Raw genomic sequence first — 25920 nt, forward strand, 5'->3', positions numbered from 1 at the left:
TATTATAATACATAAAACTTTCTGCTTTCCAGAAGGGAAACACACCGCTACATGAACACGTTTGGCTTGGCAGTGGTAATTTAGAAATAGTGAACAGTCTCATAGCTCATGGAGCATCACTTAAAGCAAGAAACAAGGTACCGTCAATTAATGCAAAATTGCATTTGCATTTTTAATTGTGCTTCTTAAGCAAACCATTACGCCTATATCCAAGGTATACTCTTATTGTGATTAGGAGTATGTTATCAACTTCAAATTATTTTGTACACACAGTAATCATCATCTTGATGGAGCCAAAGAATATCAGAAAGGGCGACAATTATTTAAAGCCATTATTTTAGCATGGTGGTAAAATATCATAGATGCGATAATTAACATGTACATTTAATCAGTATCCCTATTCTTTTTTAATATTTTTCAATAGCATTTTTTAAGTGTATTCAATCACATTAAACATTAAATGATAGAGCAGTTAATGTTGTTGTTGGTTATTGCAAAGGTAGGTCTACTCAGATTGTGTCATATTAACTTATGAATGTGTTTTTATTACAATCCAGATTACGTAAATTTCTAGTACTAGATGGTATCTAGGTCGTGCCCACAGATGTTTCTTGAATACATAGTAATGTTCAGCGTTAAAAAATGGCGATTTCAAATGTGTATCGCAGGACCAATTTCGTTTACAGGAACGAATAAATAGGCACGGTGATTTATGTACTCAACTATAATTAGCACCCTAGGAATTACTTCTGAAAGAGGAACTTGTCACAAAATGAGAACAATATTAATTGTTTGAGTCAAATTTAAACAAACTTAATTTGTGTTTTGTATGTAACATTAGGGTTGTGGGATGGGGAATAGGATGAGTGCAAAGAGGGACAATTTTAAATATATTCTTTATCCATTCAGTAACGAAATATTAATTATTTTCATGTTTTACAAATAATATACAACTAAACACAGTAAAACATTGCGATGTAATACTTTGTTAAAAATCTCACCATCATAGTCAATTGAAATAGTACAGCACATGTAATGATACACAAATACGACGTTTATTTTTTTTTTGTAATGACAGTATTAATTAATACAAAAGTTGAGAAGCAACTGTCAGTAATAAAGTTTATTTGTATAGGCCTATGTGTTTATATAATGTAAAACAGTTTGTGAAAAACAATTTTATTCGGGGCAAATCGTAAATTCGCTTAATCGTCAATAAATAAACAATTATCTAATTCAACTTAATTATTAAGGCTAATTCATTCATTCATTCAATCTTTTATTTCGGAATCTCTGGTCCATAGAAAGTAAAAATTACATGTAAATGAAATAAAATAAACGAGACTAATTACTACTACTCATCTCAGGATGGCATTCCACCTTCAATTGTTTCTTAGAGCCAATTCATACTTTAAGTTGGTTCCTTAAGCCACCAAAGTAGGCCTAGTTCTGCGTTTAGGTCATGTACTGTAGGCCTATCCTATACTGGCATTACAACGATACTCATGCCATTGAGGGGGTGGGTGGTGGTGTGGGAGGTGGTTTAACTGCAATAAAGTTGATTGTTCAGATATAGACGGCGACTGAAAACGCTAGCTCATTATCTGCTAAAAAAATACCTATATCCAACCTCCGCAGCACAGATTTAAAAAAATGGATTGAATTTCTGTTATGGGTGTACTTGCCTTTTATGTTATTACGAGGGAATAGACAATTATGGAAGAGAGATTGGAATGATCCATTTATCGCAAATCAATACATTTGTTTAAACGTATATTAAATCTATTAAAATAGTATTTTTAAAAAAATCCGCCTGTCTTCAACATTATGATGCTGTACTCGAGCTGTTCAACCGGTTTTCAGCTAATAAAAACAATTATCGTAGAAGGAGATATTATTGTGTGCGGGTATTTTTTAAGATGACATCCATTAGACAGTGTGTACACCCCTATTTGAGGCAAATTGTTAAACCTAAATTCGTTTTAATTGTCAATAACTAATTATCTAACTCAATTTAATTAGTAAACAGGGTTACATCAGGTGGTTAAAATCAGTACCGAAAGTATGAACCAACTTTATATACCATCGAGTAAAAAGTCTAGAAGTAAGGCGCGATTTACCGAATTTTGCCCTTATTTTTCATTTCATTTTTCATTTCATTTCATTCATTTTATTCATAAAAAAAAAACATAAAAATTATAAAACATGTCAAAGATAAAATGCATAAAAGATGAAAAGGATCAACAACAAAAAGCTAAATGCTTGTACAAGGTTGAAGACCTAAAAAAACTAAACAGCTAAAACTATACAAGGATATATACAATATATTAATATATAAAATAACATTGACATCGGCAGAAATTAAGATTTGTACTTATTAATTAGATTCAATTTATACAATTTTTTAAAAACATTGATGGATTTTGCATTTTCAAAAGTCATATCTAAGTTGTTCCAGACATGAGGACCCGAAACAGCAATACTAGGCCTATGACTTGTAGAAACTAGTCTTCGAAGAGGAGGTTGAAGTTTACATTTTCCTCTAGTATTGTACTTATGACCATTACCATCAGTAACATTTTTAAAGTTTGAAAATCGTAAATCAGGATTATTCAATATTCGGAACATAAAAATGCCAATTTGGTAATTATGAATATCGTCAATTTTTAATACATTATGTATGTGGAAGAGAGGACTTGTTGGTGCACGATAATCAGACCAAGTTATAGCTCTTATCGCTTTTTTCAGGAGTTTAACAAGTTTATCAGTATAAGAAGCATATGAATTAAACCAAATAATGTTACAATAGCTGATAAGAGGTTGCATAAGTGACTTATAGATTGAAAGGAGTGACGAATTTTGAAAAGTAAACTAACATATTTAGATATTTTTGAAGTAGTGAGATCAATATGAGTTTTAAAATTAACAAATTCGTCAACAAAGACTCCTAAAAACTTATAGTAATTTGTTTGGGATATAGATTTATCAGCAATTTTAATGGATATTATTAACATTAATTTTACTTCTTTTAGTTCTAAAAATTATATATCTAGTCTTATCACAGTTAAGAGAAAGTTTATTACACCTAAGCCATTTATCAATTTTAATAAGTTCAGAATTAACAATATCAATAAGTGTATTCAAATTGGGGTTTATGAGAACAGATTTGTATCGTCAGCGAATAAAGTCATGTTTAAATATCATTTGTATATATGATAAATAATAATGGCCCAAGAATACTTCCTTGGGGTATTCCATAATTATTAGTTGTGTGTTCAGAAGAAATTCCGTTAATTACTGTATATTGCCTTCTTCCATATATAGTTTTTAAACCAAGGTAGTGCAGACCCCCTAATACCATAGTTTTCAAGTTTCCATAATAAAATCGAATGGTCAATCGTGTCGAAAGCCTTACTCAGGTCAATAAATATTCCAATAGCAGTATCTCTTCTATCTAAGGCAGCTTGTACTTTTTCAATAAGATTAAGTATAGCCATAAAGGTTGAACTTTTTTTAAGAAACCCATATTGTTCTTTGTGGATGATTGCAAATTTATTTTAAAAGGAATACAAACGGTTATAAACAATACGCTCTAAGATTTTTGATAGAGCAGGTAAAATGGATATTGGACGATAATTATTAAACATGTTTTTATCACCAGACTAAAATAGAGGAAATATCCTTGCTATTTTGCTTAGCTCAGGTACAACACCACTTTCAAGTGATGAATTAAAGATGTATGATAAAGGTGACGCTACATATGGAATAATATTAAGTAATTTACTGCTAATTTCATCAATGCCTTCAGAGTTAGATGGTTTCCTTTTTATTAACAATAGAAATAATTTCTAAATCATCAGTGGGCTTAAAATAAATTGAATTTGGAAAATTGCCATTAAGGTATTGCTTGTAGTTTTTATTTACAGGCAAGACAATATTTTTGGCAAAAGTTTCTCCTACTTCATTGAAGTGTTTATTAATATTATTGACAATATCTACTTTGTTATGACCTTCAGAGTCAGGTAAGACAGTAACATGTTTCTTTCTGCCGAGCACATCATTAATAATTGAGTCTGCTTTGCATTAAATAAAATACGAGAATAATAATAACGTTTACTAATTCTGATTAGATTAGTAAGCATATTTCAATATTTCTTAAATTTTGATATATTTAATTGTGTTGGGGATTTTAAATGTTTTTTATATAATAAATTTTTTTTATTGATTGACTTAAGAATACCTCTAGTAATCCATGGTTTTTTTATATGATTTTTTCTTGGTTTTAGGTGTTTTAGATGGAATAGTTTGTTCAATCGTATCTTGTATTTCTTTAATAAACATATTATAACTAGTATTAGTGTCATTTGAATTGGGTCATTCCATGTCAAATCACCCTACTTTCTTCAAATTTGGTTTTTGGGTTATTTTTAGCTAAAAAACCCGAAATTTTTAATTTGAGCGCCATACGACCAATTTTGCGCAAAATCGACGCGGCGGGCTATATTTAAATGACCGTATCTCCGTAATGTTTGGACCGATTTTGTTGTGACAGGTATCTTTGGAAAGCTAAGTGTTAAAGCTATCCAAATCTTCTATTACTTATGAGATGTACTTAAGATGTATAACTTATTCTATTGCATTTAACCTAGGATTTGACCTTGTATCTCCTACATGATATTTACATAATATAAAAAAATTGGAGATATAGTATTTTTTGTTTGCTTTCTAGCTCATTTCAAAGTTGGCTTACTTCAACAATTCTGGTATTTCTATACAGTGTAGATGTATTGTCGACATTATATCACTACCAAATTTACCTCTTAATACTATGCGTTTTAAAAATGCATAAAATGGCAGCTAGACGGCATGGACCGGGGCAAGTTGTATTTTATGAAATGAGTGAACCCTACTTGCCCCAACCCATGTATCGTCACCCCGGTCCATGCCGTTTATAACGTAATTATAGCCCTATAAATCATGCATTTATATTGCATTTTTTATTTAAAAAAAAGTTAAATTGTAGTAACGTTTTAAAATTGCATAAAATGGCAGCTAGACGGCATGGACCGGGGCAAGTGGTATTTGTATGCAATGACTGGACCCTACTTGCCCCAACAAATGTATCGTCACCCCGGTCCATGTCGTTTATAACGTAATATAGCCTTATAAATCATGCGGTTATATTACATTTTTTACAAAAATGTAAAATTGTAGTAACGTTTTAAAATTGCATAAAATGGCAGCTAGACGGCATGGACCGGGGCAAGTGGTATTTTTATGCAATGACTGGACCCTACTTGCCCCAACCAATGTATCGTCACCCCGGTCCATGCCGTTTATAACGTAATTATAGCCCTATAAATCATGCGTTTATATTGCATTTTTTATAAAACGTAAAATTGTAGTAACGTTTTAAAATTGCATAAACTAGCAGCTAGACGGCATGGACCGGGGCAAGTGGTTTTTTTCTGAAATGACTGGACCCTACTTGCCCCAACCCATGTATCTTCACCCCGGTCCATGCCGTTTATAACATAATTATAGCCCTATAAATAATGTGGTTATATTGCATTTCTTATAAAAAAGTTAAATTGTAGTAACGTTTTAAAATTGCACAAAATGGCAGCTAGACAGCATGGACCGGGGCAAGTGGTATTTTTCTGAAATGACTGGACCCTATTTGCCCCAACCCACGTATCGTCACCCCGGTCCATACCATTTATAACGTAATTATAGCCTAATTATGAGTGAAAAAATAAGTGAACAAAATACAATGAACAAAAATGTAAAATAATGATGAACAGCAAAGAACAATCAATGTTTTCAAAGTTATCATCAAACTAAAGAATGATTCAATTTGCTTGAACGTGTGAAAAGAGTGCCATAAACTGATGGTACTTCCTTGGCTAACCACATGGGATAATCAAATGGTGTACATATGTTTACCTAAGTAATAATTATTTTGTATGGAGCATGAAAATATAATTAAAGCATTTTGTTATAGTTTTAAATAATCTGACATCGGTCCACAAATTACGTAGATACGGTCATTTAAATGTAGCCCGCCACGTCGATTTTACGCAAAAACATGAAGAAACGACGGCGCGTAGCGCGCGAACCGTTGGTCGTATGGCGCTCAAATTAAAAATAACCCAAAACCAAAATTTGAGCAAATTTGAAGAAAGTAAGATTTAAAATGTGGTTTTTTTTGGGTGATTTGGTATGGAATGACCCAATTGTAAAGTGGATTCCAATTAATTCGCACAATTTTAGTAATTAATAAGATCATTAATTGTAGTTTGATTAATGATTTCAATTTTTGTAGATGATGCCGTGTTATGTAAGGGCATATTGAGATCATTCAAAATAATATAAATGGGATAATGGTCAGTTATTTCAGATGTGATAATACCAGATTGTAATGGTTCAGGATTCAGATTTCTATAATTAGTTAAAATATTATCTATAAGTGTTGCAGTTGTTTCAGTTACACGAGTTGGATTGTTTATTAATGGAAAGTAAGAGGAAGATTCAATGTTACCAATAAATGTTTTGGTATTAGCTGTATTTTTACTAATATCAATATTGAAATCGCCTAGGATAAAGCAGTGTTTATTTTCCTTATTAACTGCATGGAGGACCTTTTCAAGATTATCAGTAAAATCGGAAATCGTAGAGCTAGGAGGGCGGTAAATAATACCAACAATAATATTTTTAGTTTTTTGGGGAATTTCAATGAAGAGCGAGTCGGATATATTATCATCTATAGTCAGGTCGTGATTTGAAATTTAAACTTTCTTTAACATATAGATTGACTTCACCTCCCTCTCTACCTTCTCTGTTTTTGTTTATCATATTGTAACCATCAAGTTTAAGATGATCAATATAGGTATTATCCTTAATCCATGTTTCTGTGAATCCAAGAATACTAAATTTGTGTCCAGAGTAAGATAATAGGGTTGATATTTCATCAAAATGAAGAGGCAGACTTCGGGAATTTAAATGTAGCAAAGAAAAAGCGTCATTACTAAATTTATCTAATCTATGGATTTCATTAGGTGCAATATACGTATTATTAATGTTTGCATCATAGGCAGAGCAGACCTGGTCAATTACGTTATCATAAACGTTAAAAATGATTTAAAAACAAGACAGTTTTTAAAAAAAAATATAAATATATATACTACAACAACTAACTAAAAGGGAGTTAAAAAGTTCTAAACAAAGGTTAAAAAAAAAAAGTTCTTTAAAAAGTTTTAAAAGTTTTTAAAAAAGTTCTTAAAAAGTTCAAAAATTCGAGATACACTAAGCTACACATAAACGAATGATATTATGATTGATCAACACTGATTGTTTAAAAATCAAGAGTTCTTCTAAGTCTTGCAATATCTGCTTCCTTTGTAATGACAACTTTTTTGTCCAAATTCGATAAAACATGTATCCTACCATCCTGGGTCCACGTTGCCTTAATGTTTGTACTGAACATGCGCTTGACCTGCTTCAAAAGGCCAGAGCGTTTTATTGTCAAGTTTTCGTGAATGTACAATCTTGAGTTCTTTAGGTACTTCTTGGCTCTATTTATTATACCTCGTATCGTTTGTTATAGTTACTAAATTTGATTATAATACCTCTTGGGTTTTTATTGCGTACTGGACCGAGCCTATGGCTTCTATCAATGTCCTTAGGATGTACAGTAACAGATAGGTTATTAGAAATAATGTCAATTACCTTATTATCGGTATTTTCGTTTGTTTGCTCGGGAATGCCATATAAAATTAAGCAGTTCCGTCTGGAATATTGTTCAGATTCGTCCATGTCATCCTCCATGCTATCAATTGTGGCCTGGGCTATTTGCTCAGTTAAATCTGCAGCCAGTTGTGTTTTAATCATTGTAGTAACCTTAGTAGCAATGTTAGACATCATATCCGAATTATCATTGAAAAAACTTTGTATTTGAGTGAGTATTATGTCCGCCACTTCACCGTCAACTAGGCCGCCATTATCCGCATTCTTCCTATCAAGGTTGGAATTCGCGCTATTTTCCTTTGTGCTGGTGTCAGGTGATTGGTCCTTCTTCGCTTTAGTTGTTTTCGGCATAGCTGGGCTAGCTTCTCAAATGATTAAAAACTTATAAAAAACAAGAGTAAATATTCAGAAATATATAGCACAGGTAGAGAAACAATGTAAAGCAGAGTAAATTATTGTTGTATCGGTGAACAATCAAGTGAAATGAAGTAGCTTAGTGATAAACCCGGAGCTACGATTAGACACGTCCATTCAGCATGACGTTCAAATGTTCATATGTAAATTTATATATAGATTAGTAAAGTAACAGTGGATAATACTTTAATACATTTTTTGTATAGCGAGGACAAACACCAGCATCTGTTTTGAAGGATAATGATTATATCTCCAAAGAGAAGAAAAATAAGATATTGAAGTTACTTGACAGTAAGTTTGTATTAATACACTTTTCTTGAGTTTTTGCATCATGACTATTATTATTAAACTGTGTATTACTAATGACACACATTGAACATTGTGCTGAACCTTTGAACTGTATGAATGTGACGAAGATGAGCTGTCATAATGACATTTTTAAAACTATGGCTTTGAATTGATTCTTAAGTGTAAAATATTTGTATTTGTTTTTGTATATTTTATTTACATTTATTTTAATTGCAATTTAGTTCCAGTTGAAATATTAGCTAGAGGTGAGAGCGCCATTAGATCATTTCAAAATGAACTTGAAAATGGTGAGATTGCAGTTGTAAATTCAAGATGTATGTTTCTCGGGAAAGAAGGTGCTGGAAAAACTAGTTGTGTAAAGGCCATGCTTGGACAAAGGTAACAAAAGAGCAAAGTTATTTTATAAGGGAGATGCACCAATAAAATATACATGATCTTTATCAATATACAGCATTTATAATACAAGTTGAATAGTGTTTTTACCATTACAATAGATGAAGTGCTCATTTATTTCAAATCGTGTATTCATGTTCTCTATAATAGTCATGGCATAACATTATCAGAAAATATACTAAAATCACTCTTTTGTTCTTTGAACCATTTAATAAACAACTTTATCTTTAATGCAATTGACAACATTTAAAGAGTTGTTTGGTTTACCTTTTTTATAGTAAGTTTGGTGCTGAGTATTTTGATATATAAAATACAGAAATTGGCATTAGTGAGGTTCTTATTATAAATAGTTGATACCTGAAGTTTCGTGTTTGAGTAACGGGTTTTTATTCCTTTTCGAATAATAATAAATATTCGAAAAGGAATGAAAACCCGTTACTCAAACACGAAACTTCAGGTATCAACTATTTATAATAATGATTATGATGATGATGATTATAATGACGATGATGATGATGATAATGATGATGACGGTGACATATTGACGGTGATGGTGACGACGCTGTTTATGCAAATGCTGCTGCTGAAGGTTTCAGTTTGTTTTAAATATCTCATTTGCTTATTTACTTGTGTTTTTATTTTAAATATATTAATATTTTAAGATGAACTATTGGATACATTCTACTTTCTTTAAATCCAACCTTTTAGAGTTCATTATTCATTATTATAGATTTAAATCCAACGAACCATCTACTGATGGTATTGTTATTACAACGACATTGTTTCAAGCAATTGGAAAAGACTGTGACAAGTGGAAGAAGGAAGATATTGACGGTAAGTTTGAAAAGAAGAAGTCAACCATACCAAATGACACATTAACTGTTCGTTCAAAGTGGGCTGTCCCCACAAAAGAGAGAAACTCTCTCTTTCTTCTTCCTTCAACAAACGCATAATTTCCTGCTTTGGCCAATTTGTGTATAGAGATTAATTAGTATCATAATAAAGGTAAACACGTACCGGTAAGGTACATTGGAAATAATATTTTTATTAAATACTTAAATGCATTTTGGTCTATAATTACATAAATGACCTACATATTATTTTATTTACAGGTGATTATGATGATTTGATTTCATTTCTCTAATATTAGTATTTTAATTTATCTCTATGATGTGTACCGTACAACCTTATTTCACCTTGCTTTTTTTTTTACAGTTATGGAGCTCAACAAGAAAATACGGGAAGATGCACTTGCAGAAAAACTTGCAACACAGTTAATAAAGGAAGAAATGGATGATGGTGAAGGAAGTTCAGATATGTCAACATCTAAATCTGATTCCCAACTGGAATCATCAGCAATCTCTTCTTTGGATCTAGACAAAACAGGTATGATGAATATCTACTACAATTTCTATTACAAGGGTATTTTTAAACAAACTGTATTGGTGATCATAATCAAGTTAAGATGCACTCATACAGTATAGAAACATACATAAAAGTGAAATGTTAGACATTTTATATATTGTATCAAAAATATGTTATAATGAATTGCAGGAACATCCCAGAAAACGCCTGAACACATCACAGCAAAGATGAAAAAACAAACGTCAACTGAAACCAAATTACATTTACAAGGTGCAGTTTCAACATCTTCAATATCTGATCCCGAATGTTCAATATCTTCTGACTCTGTGTCTTTAGTGGAAGGTTTGAGTATTTTTTTTTATACTTTTAAAGTGTTCAAATAAACATCAGTAATATAATACGTACTGACGATCATTTTGCATAAATAAAGTTTGGTTGTTTCGCATTTTAATCACTTTACTATAACAAGTCATCACGCGAATTAATAGCAACAAATTAATTTAATGACAAGAAAAGAAATTAAAATTTTAGATTATTGTTTAATCCAATTTAATAAACCAATTTAATGTAAATAATAAATTAATGTAGTGTATTATACATGCTGATGCTGAAATATACACGAAATTATTATTTTTATTGTTATGAGTGCAACACGACACAAATAATCATTTTTGTTTTACATTTTCGCCGACAGAAAACTCGAGATTCAAGCAAACCCAGCGAATATTTGAAGAGGCTGTAGTGGAAGAAAGTACATCAAAGATGAAAGAAAGAACATCTTTCAACGAACTTCCTTTAGGCGAGGCTTCTACATCTGATTCCAGAGAGTCTGATTACACGTCATTGGCAGTGGAATCGGCAAGAAAGGGTTGGACTCATTATTTGGTTTTCTTAATTTTTGATAAAATAATATGTATGGCATTATACCATTATTATAAAACATTCTGGAAAATGTTGTCCTCAAAAAGTTATTCCATCCAGGGAAGAGTGACATTTTCTTTTCTTGTTGCAAACAAATAAATGTATTAAAATGCAAATATTGCATTGGTATTAAAACTGGGCAATCAAAAATATTCGCTGCTCGTTCAATTCTTTAATAATCCTGAATGATGTATTTATTTATTGTATACACTTTTTTATCTATTTTAACATTCACTATGTCTACTCACAACAAATCAGACCAGTCCATCTATCCATATCTAATGTACACACACACCATTGATTTGTAGTCATTATTTGAATTTAGAGAGTCAACTAAAAGAAAATCCGACAATTCCCGACTCCATTCAAAGAAAAGTTGTTGCTAAAATAAAAAAGCGAAGACAGAAAGATAGTTGGGCGATGAAAATGATTAGAAAATTTGTAAAAAGTGATGATTCAGAAAGTATTCCAAGTGACGTAACTACTATATGGGACTACGCAGGTCAACTGGACTACTACATAACGCATAGGGTATGTTCCTATTTTGTTGTTTGCTATTACTTAAAAATGTCTTAAAAATTTAAAAATAAATTTATTGGTGCATGTTTAAAAAAAGGGTCTTGATTTGCTTGTTTACGTATCTATTTTATTAAACAGACCTTTAAATTATATTTTAAAATTTTATTTGATTTATGTATTTTTTTTGTTTGTCTTTTTTGTTTCATATGTTAAATAATTATTAAAAAATAAAGATATTTGCTCATAGTGACAGTACGACATTGTGTTGTGGTATAACATTTTCAATAAAGTATTATTGCATGTATCAATTACCACATTCCTAATAAATGTCTTGGAGTATAAAAAAAGTTATTCTTATCAATTGTGTTTTGTTTAGTTTTTCCTCACAAATAGAGTATCCTACTGTGTAACGTTTAATGCGTGTGATAACTTGGATGAACTAGCTAATCCGCGAGATTCAACCACAGTGAGTTGACTACCTACTTATTTCGCTCGAATTCACTTTATTAAATATGTCTTTGTTATTGAGAATATTTTAGCTTACTTTATAAGATTGCATTTTATTTGTGATTTTAGAGTACACTAGGTATGACCAATTTGGAAATGAATATGTTCTGGATAAGGTCCATTTATGAACATACTGTGGCACAACATGGTCCAGGAAGTCCCATTAATATTGATGGCAAGATCATCGAGTCACCTCCTATCTGTTTGGTTGCTACACATATGGACACATTTAGTAAAAAGTCAAAATCAAAAAATTGGATCAAGGTAACAGACGTACATTAACATTAAATAAGCTTACAATTTTGCAACGGTATGTGGTATACACGGACGGGATTAAGGCTGAATTAGTTAAAACCGATACAGTGATGAAATATAAATAGCGTAGCCTACGGTCCTCAAATTAAATCGTGTATTAAGTTTAATTATCGGTTAGAATTATTCAAATCAGAATTAGATGAGTGGAAATAGATGAAAAATAGGCGTTGAGTCAAACAAATTGCAATAGTTTGTTTTTTTTGCTGAAACATGCTCAACTATATGTAGATATTATCATATCCAAAATCTACCCTGATCTGCCCATTATAAATTACCTAATTTGCATAAAATCAAAATGGCTGCCATTTGACAACTTTCATCCCAATTATCTCTTAAACCATAAAGAAATTGGTATAAGAATGTATTAAACACGAATATAAACATGACCCCAAAGATTCAGAATAATGTATTTGATTTGTCTTTGGGGTCAAGGTCAAAGGTCATTCCAGTAGGCCATCTAAGGGCCTGTTTCTGCTGCATACAAAATAACCGGTTAAAATCGGTGTGAATAAATTAAAATCGGTGTGAATAAATTAACTCCATTTTCTTGGCAGCAGAAACAGGACAAATTTGTGGTAACCGGTTAAAAGGCAGCGCAAAATAACCGGTTAAAAACACCAATTTAAATCGGTGTTAGAACGCCGTTTAACCGGTTATCGCTGAGCAATTCTTAGCTGCAACACGAAATAACGGTTATTTGATTGACAGTTGTGACCCCGGGTCAGATACCGTCGCGAACCATGTGTGTTTTCCTCGTGGTTTTGACAGTCGAACGAAGAAGTGAACATGCATGTGGATGAATGAAATCACAAGATATGTTATTCAGTTGTGGGGGAGAAGAGAAAGTACGGGGAAGGATGGCAGGCAATAGAAAAGATTCACAGATATATAAGAGCATTTTTGCGAAAGTAAAAGAGGAATTCGGGGTGGAGTTCCAAAATACCCAAGCTAAACAATTTGAGAAGGGTATGATCCTATAAACACCAAAACGGAAACAAAAGGGACTCAGAATGTTGCAAATACCTACCAAACGAGAATAGATAATGGTTAATTAATTATGAAAACCCAAATTTTATAGCAAAAATCGTCCGAATTTATGTTAAAAACGATGAATTTAGCAACAAAAACTGAAACTAAACGAGCGTATTTATGGCACGCCCTTAGTGCCTTTAATAGGAGAACAATGAACAATCTTACTTTGATCGTTTTACATAATATCATTTTTTATAAAAACATCACATCGACCGAAAACAAAGGTTATCAGAGCCTTTGATAATATATTAAATATGATTTTATTAAGCATATGTGTTATTATTTATGTTAGTAGGCCTACATAAATATACGAAATAATGTTCAATACTCATTATTCTATTAAAGGCACTATGTGCGTGCGATATTCTATGACTTGCATACTCTCGTTTGATTTAAGTTTTTGTGGCTAAACTCATCGTTTTTAACATAAATTCGGACGATTTTTGCTATATAAGTTGGGTTTTCATAATTAATTAACAATTATCTACTCTCGTTTGGTAGGTATTGCAACATTGAGTCTCGTTTTTGTTTCCGTTTGGTGTTTAGTAGGACCGCGCTCGCGAAAGACAACAGTCGTTCACGTGGGAAGGGCCGTGTGACATCGCCTTTTTGAGGAATTAGGCTAGATAATAATTATCCTATTATTGAAGGAGCCATGAGAATTAATTTTATTAGCGATGTTAAGTAGGCTTTACAAAAAACAAAACTTGTAGATCTGGAGACAACATTTTATTATGTTATCATGTTTGAGATGTTCGGCGATATCACACACGTGTGTACTGTGACGTCGATGTAAACAAACAGCCAACTTACTACTTCCGTCTGAGTGTATTGCATTTTGGGTAATGATGACGTTTTGCTCGACGACCACCCATAGATTTAACCGGTTATTTCGGAGCACAAATTGAGCAGAAACGCGGTCTTGTTATTGTTATCTATTTTTAATCTATTTTAAAATAACCGGTTAAATCGCGTTATGCAGCAGAAACAGACCCTAAAATATGCTAATATCTCTTAATCCAATAGGTATTTTGAACAAGAATGTACAAGTACAAACATAAACATGACCCTTAAGATTCAGAATAGCACATTTGATTTTTCATCTTACCCTGGGGTCACTGGGTCAAAGGTCGCAATATAAAAACATTCAAATTATCCTTTAAATCAATTTGCATAGTAGTCTTACAACTACTAAAAACATAGCATATACAGTACAGACATTGCAGCATATTGATATCTGCACACTGCGCCCACACCGCTCCCACCCAGAGATTACTAGGTCACTGATTTTAGCTTAAACATTTTGAAAAACTTGAATGTTATAACTACTAAATTTACATAGGATCAGTAGGTCATTTACTTTATACCATACAGTATCTTATTCTGATAATACATTACTTTTACATTTAGGCCTACCTACTTTAGTAGCTTACATTTCGGAAACATTGGTCATAAACATTTCTAAATAATTCTTGGGTGGGACTCGATTGTCAATGGACTTATTTTTAAGATGTTTTTGCCATACTAAGGACCAATTTTGTTAAAGTATACTTTAGTAAGTATCACAATGAATTACTGTCTTACTGTATTCATTACATTCTGGATTAAAGCATCATTTTGCTAATAAAAGTATTAATAAATACTGTTACTTAATCCTAATATATACTGATACTTTCAATTCAATTCAAAGCAACATTTATTTTCTCCTTTCGTATACAAATTGATTTCAATGAACAATATATATTTAAACAACATTTCGAAAGAAGAAGGTACAAGCCCAGAAAGATGAAAAACACATTTATGAGGGCGTACCTAATACTGACACAGACAATAAAAATTTAAAAAAATATAAATAATAAATAAATAAAAAATTGACCGAAGAATAGTTAATATTTGGAAATAAGGTGACTTTTAAGTTTAGATAAAAATGATTTACTAGAAACAGAGTTTAAGATGGGGAGTGGCAGATCGTTCCAAAAAGTGGGTCCGGAATACCTAATGTTGTGTTGAAAGTGGTTGGTTTTATGGGTTGGAATATGTAATTTTGAACTACTACGGGTATGATGATAATGAATTGAAGAATTAGGAGTGAACATGGAGCAAAGATGTTTTGGAAGGTTAGAATTAATAGAAGAAAAGATGAAAGAGCCTTGTTGGGTTAGATTGATATCAAAGACTTTGAGAAGATGAAGCTTAGAAAAAAGATGAGATGAATGAGACAGGGGTGGGGCGCCAGATATAACCCTGATGGCCTTTTTTTGAAGAGTTTGAAGTTTTTTAATATTGGAAGGATAAGAGTTGCACCAGACAATATTGCAATAGTTAAGATAAGGCAGCATAAGTGAGCAGTAAAGAATACGAAGAATGTTAGGGGGTAAAAAAGAAGAAAGTCTAGTGATGATGCCTAGACTTTTGGAAATTTTATTCTCAACAAAATTGATGTGATTTTTCCATAAAAGTCGACTGTCTAGATGAACTCCTAACTAGACATGAAACTCGTCACTTTGACGAGTTAGTTATCTGCACCACGACAAACGCCACGTGCACGTCATACGTGCGCGCGTAACTTCTTGTGAAACATGCCATTTTTAATCCGTAGAAAGTTTGCCCCTGATATGACTTAAATTTTGTCAAAGTGTCAATACTAAATGACTTTTGGTTTTTAATCTATGATCAATCATTGAAATTCATAAAATTGCGCGTAAGTCACGTTGCGCAACTATGACGTCATTCAAAAATAGGAGGTGCACAACTTCACGTAAATGCCCATATGTTGTCAAAGTTATGAAATGTTATGTTTACACATTTTAGAGAAACGCGACTCACAAAAAGGAAGGAAGGAAAGAAGAATAATACAGAAAAAAAATATTGATCCCATACAATAACAAGGAGTTATCCGCTCTACCAAGCGGATAACTAAAAATGTAGCAGATTGGACTGAGGGAATATCATGATTGTTAATAGAAATGTTATAGTTTGCAGTATCAATGTTTTTAATTTTCTGAGGGGTCCCAAACAGGATGAAGTTACATTTTTTGTGGTTAAGAGAAAGTTTGTTAGCTGAAAAGTATTGAGACATGAGGGTCAGATTGGTATTAACAGTAACACTTTAAAATGTTTACACCAAGGGTATTTAAATAATATATTAATACAAACTGCACTTATTTTTAATGGCTGGATTTTTTTTAAATTTTCATCCATCTCAAACTGAAAAATTTAAGGTGTTACGAAAGTTTCTTTAAATGTATCCCTATATTTTCTGTATTTGTGTCATTTGAGAGCAGAGGACTCGTTCTTATACCAAAGTAAACTATAGACACTTGTTCTAAAGATCTTTAGTTCACATAGTCTCTGTATTCCTAATATACAGAATGTCATCTTTCACTACTGCACCCACTTTGGTTAGAATACAACTTAACTTTCCCCAATGTTAGGTTCAGGTTTGTTTAAAAAGTGGTCTGTTACTGCTTGAACCACATGACCTCCATTTTCACAGTTACAAATTTTGTTTTGAAGAGGGTAAAGGTGTTTCGCAAAACTGTCAGCCTTAGATACTAAAGCTACCGCTATGAAACAGCTTATTAATGAATATTTCCTCCTGGGACATAGCCGCGGCGCGAAAAAAACCAAATATAATAAATGTAATTCCTTACAATAAATAGATATGATTTGTTCATAGGTACATCATCCAAATTCAAATGAATACACTTCATAATTAGAGTATTTTATATCGTAAGATAATGACATTTTATCTTGACCCTAAATACAAATCAAATGCAAATCAAAGGACATATTATATTTCTATTAAATACATTCTTGTTCAAAATACCTGATGTTTTGAGAGATAATTAGCATATTTTATATGGCATAATTAGATGACATTTGACTTTGACCCCATATACAAATCCATTGCATTTATTCTGAATATTTAGGGTCATATTTATTTTAAATACATTCTTGTTAAAAATACCTGATGTTTTGAGAGTTATTTTCAAATTTTATATAGTGTAATTAGATAACCTTTTAAACCTTGAACCCTAATACAACTCAATTACATTATTCTAAACCTTTAGGGTCATGTTTATATTTGTACTATAGTTATCATTCTTATTCAAAATACCTAATGGATAGATTATAGAGATAATTAGCATATTTTAGAGGCCATACTGGAATGACCTTTGACCTTGACCCCAAAGACTAATCAAATACATTATTTTGAATCTTTAGGGTCACATTTACCTAGTAATCTCTGGGGGTGGGGTATCAATCTGCTGCAATGTCTGTACTGTATATGCTATGTTTTTAGTAGTAGTAAGACTACTATGCAAATTGATTTAAAGGATAATTTGAATGTTTTTATATTGTGACCTTTGACCCAATGACCCCAGGGTAAGATGAAAAATCAAATGTGCTATTCTGAATCTTAAGGGTCATGTTTATATTTGTACTTGTACATTCTTATTCAAAATAACTAATGGATTAAGAGATAATTAGCATATTTTAGATGTCATACTGGAATGACCTTTGACCTTGACCCCAAAGACAATTCAAATATATTATTCTGAATCTTTGGGGTCATGTTTATATTTGTGTTCAATACATTCTTATACCAAATTCTTTATGGTTTAAGAGATAATTGGGATCAAAGTTGTAAAATGGCAGCCATTTTGATTTTATGCAAATTAGGTAATTTATAATGGGCAGATCAGGGTAGATTTTGGATATGATAATATCTACATATAGTTGAGCATGTTTCAGCAAAAAAACAAACTGTTGCAATTTGTTTGACTGAAAAGTCTATTTCCACTCATCTAAATATGAAATAACAGTTTGTAAGAATAATTAAATTCTTGTTGTTGTTCTAGCTTGTAATTATGAAAACACTTTTTATTAAAGGAAGTGGAGGATAAGTTTTGTAAAATGTTTGAAAAAATGGAAGGAATGCCATATGCCGATCATGTAGATCGTGAGATGTACATGGTTGATAACACTGTAAAATCGCATGAAGGTATAAAACAACTAAGGAGAAACGTTGGTCGTTACATGAAGGCCATGGTGAGAAGTGTTCCATTAAAATGGGTGGATTTGCAAGAACAGTTGCAAGAAATTGGAAAAACAACACTGTGTATTACTTTTACTGAGGTAAGATTTTGGTTTTAAATGTATAACTGTGAATTGTATGTTGTCACAACTGTAAACACAGATTTATAAAACATATAGAGTATGAACACTTGTACTTATTATCTTATTAAAAATAGAGTACTATACGGTAACAATTATAATGTATAAGGTCATAATTTGAAGGTCACATTTCTGTCTACAATGTAATGTTGCCAATTTCTTTGTTGAGCCAGTGATGTGAATTAATATTACAATAGTAAATATAGATGTCTTGTCATTTTTAGTATTTGGAAGTCTTCATCATTATTGTACTATTTTTCTTGTTTTAGTTGTTCCCACAAAACATGAGCAACTAAAATTATTAATGAAATCAAACATTGAATTGTTTATTTCGTAATGTTAATAAAAAGCTAGTTATCATCCTAAAACAACTGAACAAATATAATGTAAAATAAATAAAAAACATGCAAGGAAACAGTTACATTTAACCAGAAATAGGCCTTCTCAACAATGCGATTTCTAAAATGTCTAGTCAAAAGGAAGAATGTTAGATAAAAATATGTTTTATTCAACAATAAGCTGTTTACAATTATTTTAAAGGAAAATAACAATATTTAATCATCAAATTCAGTACATTCTATTTTGTTATTAATTTGCATTACTGGTACTGGTACTGGTACTGGTTCAAATAACCGTCTCACAGAGACATCTGGTAGCCATTGACTTAAAGTTGGCACTAAATGTGGAATTTCAAAAAATGTGCTATCCACTGCCATAACGTACCTGAATGACATTGGAGTTATCATGTATTCAAGAACAAATAAGAAATTAAGAAACACAGTGATAACAAATCTTCACATGATGATTGAAATGGTTACAAAAGTGATCACAGTAGTTGAACCAACTATTGAAGTGGTAAGTAGATAAGGTTAGCATCAAAATAATTGTCACAAAACGGATTTAAAATATTGACATGTGGATACAACACTGATTACTTTTAGTTAGTTGTTTGTTGTCAACATTTATTGTGGTTGTATGAATATGTTTACAAATTAGTTTTTGTATTTATTATTTGGAAACAGAAACAATTAAGAAAACTTTGGAAAAAGCTTAACAAGGAAGGGATACTTGAGGAAAAATTGCTACGGCATTTATGGAAAAGAGAATTAGAAGAAGATCCAAATCGTTTTGATATTTTTACTGAAGTGATGAAAACATTTGGTTTGCTCTATGAGAAATTAGAAGTAAGTTGAACAAATTTGCTCTTAACTAAATCTGAGATAATTTTAGTAATATAGTTCGATGTTATATATTATATTGTTCATAACACTACAAATACTTATTTTACATTAGCATGAAAGCGAAGATAACCGGATGTTCCTGGTTCCATGTCGGATGAAAACTAAGGATGAAAGCCTTCAAGTTGAAATGGACAAGAAACAGAAGGTATCACTTTATCTTACACCTATGGACTTCCTTCCTGATTCTGTGTACAATACATTGGTTGTTGCATTTCTGAACCTGGTGGAGCTTAAAGGTAGAGGACGGGACCTAGTTGTATTTCAAAATCGTAGTGATTTTGACTTTGGAGATCATGAGGTTCGTTTAGGTCCCGTGAAAATCGACCATCAAAATAAAAACAAGCATGCGTTGAAGGTACAAACATTTATTTAACTCATTATTTACCATAATTTGAATATTTATTATTTCTGTTGATTAGCTAGCATATCTTTAGAAAGATTTTAAACAAATATCAAATTATCAATTATTTCCGATCATTTTCTGCATGTAGAAATTTGGTCTCCTAAACATTCATCCAGTTATAGCAGTAGTGAGAGCTAAGTACGTCTAATCATGACTACACATATGGATAATAATACTAGCTGTGATTACAACATAATTTATGTATTCTAATAATATGTATTCATTTAAGATTCTTAGAATAAAAGTAACTTAGACAATAAAACAACAAATAATTTTATAATAATATAATTTAAATTAATATAGAGGCTATTTTGTTTTACAGTTTTTAATGTTTTGGTATCTAGGTTGCCCAACAAGTATTTGTAATTCTCTGAAAGATTCTAAAAATTAAATGATACATTATATTCACCAAATAAATGTACAGTAATGAATATACGTAGACGTAAGCAGTGTGAGATAGAATATGTTAAATAATTCAACAAATCAATACATCTTTTTTAACAGCTTGAAATATCCCGTCGAACTAAAGTTGACGAAAATAACACAGAGGAAATATTTGAACTAAAACCGAGCTTATGCATTGAGGTAAAGATTCTAAGATTGTAATGTAATAGCATATCTGAATGCAGTTATAAGAAACGTTTCATTCAAGTTTATTTATTATGTATTTTTTGTTTTAGATACTAAGCTATTTACAGCTTCAACTAAAGACTGTGCTGAAAACTAATGAAGGAATCGGTTATAACCTACGTGTGTTGTGTATCGCCTGTTATCCAGAGCACATTCATTTACACGATCTGGAAGAGTGTTTAGAAGAAGACAACAGCACTGTTCCATGTGGTGAGAAGTCCATGAAAACTGATCGCTTAAAGCGCTTATTTTTGGAAGGTGGGATTACACATTCATCATATTGTGTTTAATGACAAAATAAATATGTATTTTATGACAACTAACTATATTACTTATATACATATTTAACCTACAAATAAATAACAATGATATCTTTCAGTGACAAATGTACGTGAATATTTATGTAATGATAATAAGTATATCTACACAACTTTTGAAGATATTAAAATATAACATCATTTATTATCATTTCATTTCCAGGCAGAAGTAGTGTGGAGCCATCACCAATTTATCAAGGTAACTAATATACCAACGCACCACAAGGAATGATACTAGTGAATTGAATGTGTTTATGTCCATGGTGTTCAAACGATATACACTGTGTACCAAATAATGCATGTATTCAATTGATAATATTCATCATATTGCGCAATATGATTATTACAATTTTTAACTTGAAAATCTGAATGTAATTGTTTTCGGTTTTCTTTTTTACAGGATCATCCGAAGAGTTTGAAAAAATGGTGGTAAACGTATCGAGCTGGTATGATGAACATGGCTCACTTGATAAACTGAAGGTGTTATGCAAAGATCTGATAACACCTTACAATGATCTTCAGAATGCTGACTGCATAGCTTTCTTCAACGTATTGAAACGATCTGGCAATGTTACCACTACCAACGTGAAAGTTCTTATTGACGCAATTAATGTCACTAGTACCAATGGTGTTTTGGAGGTCAACAAACTGTTAAAGGAGACATTTGATAAAACCAACCAGTGTATCACATCCTTCTCAACATATCGACAACAACTAATTCAGTTCGGTGACGCACTTTCTGAAGAAAATACAAGAGATCTCATCCGTTTGAAAAGTGTTCTAAAAAAACAAAGTGACAACCAATGGACTGTTATATTAGATCTTGAACAAAGGGGGATTCTAAGGGAGGATAACTTGCAATCATTTATTGCATTTTTAAAGGAGAATAACATGACTGTTCCTGCTGAAAAGTTAGAATATAATGCTTCGCATTGATGCCGAGTATATTACCAAACTCAATGTCGGTAAATCAATCAAGTGTTTGGGTTCCAATCTTTAAATGTAAACAATATAAAGCTCTGTCTACACTATCACAGTATTTTGACCAAAAAAATGTGTGATTTGCCCAGATATTGTAGTTATATCACATCATCACGTCCATATATGGGTACATCACATTTGTTGACGCATAACGTTTAATAATCTTTGAAGCCAGTAAATGTTAAATTAATTGATTTTAATTTCCGCTAAATACAAAAAAAAACCAGTTATAAAAGGCAAGGAAATATTTTTCGATAACTTTCGACTAACATTCCAGGGCTGATTGTAAAGCAAACTAGAGGGTACTCCGAGAGTGTATACTCCCGCCTACAGTATTATTTTTTTACATAAAAATATCCAACTAAAAGAAAAGAGTTTTCTTTATAATTACACTACATAGTTAATAGCAGTTTGGTCCTTCCATTTGAAAGCACCCTTAGGTCATTGATAATTGTGGTAAGTTTGGCGAGATTCAGATTAATACTGTTGTTTATAGGTGGAAATTATTAAGACACACTATTCCCTTTAATATTGAACTTAGTATTCATTCAATTGTGGCAAAGTTTGATGAGATACAGGCATACGGGGTAGTATCGGTATGGTATTTAAAATTCGTATACTGTATGTCAGCGGAAAAGCAATTTTTAAGAATGCGTAAAGGCCTAACTAATAATGTATATACAAAATCTTAATTAAAAGAGGTCTGATACCATTTCACTTTCTTCATTAAATGAGGTCTGATACTATTCATGTTCTTAGTTAAAAGAATTCTGATAATATTTTATTTTCGTCTTAGTTAAAAGAAGTCTGATACCATTTCATTTTCTTATGATTTAAACACTTCACTTTATATTTCTGAAACAAACATTTCCTTATCAGTTGGTGGTATTTCTTGCAATGTTTTTGGATGCGCTTTTCTATGTGTTGTTTAAAATGCACATTTTTGTTTTACACATGCTAACTGTAAACTTGATACAGTTATTTTTGTAGAATAGGCCTACGGTATTCGGTACGGTAAATTAATCATAATCCTATTATTATTCACTATATAATTAATATCATGTTTACATAGTGTAATGTTTATAAGACTAGATTTATTGTAATAAAATAGTTAAATCTTGTTAAATCATGAACATTAACAAGAAACTGAGGATAGCTTATATATAAATTATTTCTTTTTTTTTAAATGAAGATTTAGACAGTGCATCACCTTCTTATTGTAATTCAATGTTGTCGAAAAATGTGCATAATGTTAGATTTGAAAATAAATCTGCCACATAAAGTGTGATGTAATTATTTATTTGATAATTTAAAAAGCGTCAATATACTATCTGCAAATTATAACGGTCACAATAATTGATTCAAACATGGAATGGGTAAAGATATAAACTGGTTTTGCTTATTTAGCAATGAACTGATTGAACAGGTTTGGTTTCACACTTATTGATTGTTTATTAATACGGATTGAGACAAAATGTTTTCTTCTAGTTATCATTGTAATCAATTAATTGTATTATTTATTAAATTACACTTATTATTATATCACATAACATAATAGTAAGATATGTCAGTTATCGATTATTTCTGAAATCCTATATAGAATGGAACTTATGGTAATAAATACAATGTAAGAATGTTGTATTATATGATACTGTATTATTTATTCACTTTGTTTGCTTAACCTCTTTGTCGACGCTATCACCTTATAGCTTATTGAATATGATGCAATAATATCCGTTAAATAATATCAAACGGTTTTAAAAATTCGACAAAATGACGCTACGCGACAAAAAAATACATTTTGAATGAAGTACATAATGGTATATCAAATTTATATAGAGCCCTCTTGCGGGCTGAATCGTTCAGAAGATATTTGGACGTGGATGAATAAGTAAGCCACGCCTACTTTATTATAACGACTCAAATTAGTCGTAGTGCGCCATCTAGTGCTTGAAATAAAAGACGAAAGATGATGGGAAGGTTTAACAATGGCGACTGAAATTAATTACAGCTCAGCCTTACTGACAGTACGTACATTAATGAATCAATGGTAAAAGATGTATGAGTAATTGAATCTTCTTTGAAATGTAATTCAAAATTGTTAACAGACCGTAATTTTAAAAAGAAAAATGCACATGATGATATCGAGCTCTCTTGTCCTCATTCTTTTCACCTTGGTGTATTGGAGCCTATTATTTTTAAAATATTTTAATAACAAATACAACATTATTTTTACGTTTAGGTGTATCTTTTTATATTATTTTAAGTGTAATATTTGTTTTAAAATACATCTTCTATAAACAATAGGTGATACACAGAAGAGAACAATTATTTTTACCGATTGTAGGCCTACAGTACCAATTATACATAATGTTTTTGCTATCATACAAATTTACCTGTGAATTTGTTAATAATGTTTTTATTTTATTTATTTGTTTAATAAAAAAACATCATTATGTCCATTATTTCCATTAATATGCATCGAAATGTCATTGTTATATGAATTCGTAATACTTATTATTAAGAATTCATAATTAATATCACAATTGTTAATCTCTGTATTAATATTCTACGTCACTATCATATTTAACGGACGTATGTCAATGCTATAAAACTAAGAAAAGGTGCTCGATAAGAGGCTTAATAATGTTAATGTTAACGAAATTCAACAGTAAGTACGAGCAACACAAAATGTAACACGTGGTACTATTTGAGGCGACAAACAATCGATAACGGGGTACAACCGAAGACCAATGCAAGTGTTAGTTAGTGTGCAAAATAATAGTATTGTGTGACTTTATTACCCAATTTCAATTACTTAACGGATTTATTTTTAACATGAAACATTTTAGTTAAAATTATTGTACCCACAGTTAATAATATTATGCTGTATACTGACGGTACCAATATCCAATGACATTACACTTGATACTGTACATAAAAGTTTACGTAGTATATTTAAAAATAGGCTGAAACATATAGTTTGATTGTTACAAGAATGATAAAAATGTTAGTATTCGAATTTAAATTATAGCAACCTTTATAAATCCATTAGCCCATTTAATTAATTCAAATCAGTTTATAAAATACACTGTATATAAACCAGTAAAAACAGTAAAATTAAAAGATTATAAACCATTAAAATATAGTTTTAATCATGTGCTTCGAATGTTTAGGAATTGTTTAATATAAAAAAGAGAAAACAAATTATTAATTAATAATTTGATAAATTGTATTAAAGTTTTGAATTAATCAAAATTATCGTTACGAAGAGGATTGACGTATTGCATGTGGGCTTATTATTTGTAATAAGGCATTAGTGCCTTATTGTTATGTCACGCCTGCAAATAGTGTGTTTATTATAGTAACAGTGTACACTGATATATTACGTTATAATTATGTTATGCACTATTTATCATAACAATGTTGGTTGAAATAGGGATTTAATATGTGAATACTAAATTATGATAAATGGAGTAACTAATTAAGTATGTCTATTAATCTAGTGTATTTCCAGACTTGTTCTGTTAATTGTTTGTTGTTGCTTCTTAGGTTTGAGTGGTTCATAATTGTTTTTGTCTTATAGATTTTGATTGGTCAATTAATTTCCCATCTCTACTCCTGGTGGTACCTATAAATAGTTCAC

At 31.0% G+C, this 25920-nt stretch overlaps 1 protein-coding gene across 1 annotated transcript; it reads left to right on the plus strand.

Annotated features, from left to right (window-relative positions):
* On the plus strand, nucleotides 1-24140 carry LOC144858732 (uncharacterized). Its single transcript, XM_078714834.1, has 17 exons — nucleotides 1-137; nucleotides 8367-8451; nucleotides 8691-8847; nucleotides 9593-9696; nucleotides 10078-10248; nucleotides 10417-10569; nucleotides 10922-11095; nucleotides 11474-11679; nucleotides 12044-12133; nucleotides 12244-12438; nucleotides 18418-18663; nucleotides 19725-19886; nucleotides 19996-20298; nucleotides 20851-20931; nucleotides 21027-21234; nucleotides 21457-21492; nucleotides 21694-24140. The coding sequence occupies exons 3-17, from the start codon at nucleotides 8786-8788 to the stop codon at nucleotides 22227-22229; spliced, it is 2727 nt and encodes a 908-aa protein (XP_078570960.1). The 5' UTR covers nucleotides 1-137; nucleotides 8367-8451; nucleotides 8691-8785; the 3' UTR covers nucleotides 22230-24140.
* The last annotated feature ends 1780 nt before the right edge of the window (nucleotides 24141-25920 follow it).

The sequence above is a fragment of the Antedon bifida genome, chromosome 2 (assembly GCF_963402885.1).
Source record: "Antedon bifida chromosome 2, ecAntBifi1.1, whole genome shotgun sequence".
NCBI classification, from domain to species: domain Eukaryota; kingdom Metazoa; phylum Echinodermata; class Crinoidea; order Comatulida; family Antedonidae; genus Antedon; species Antedon bifida.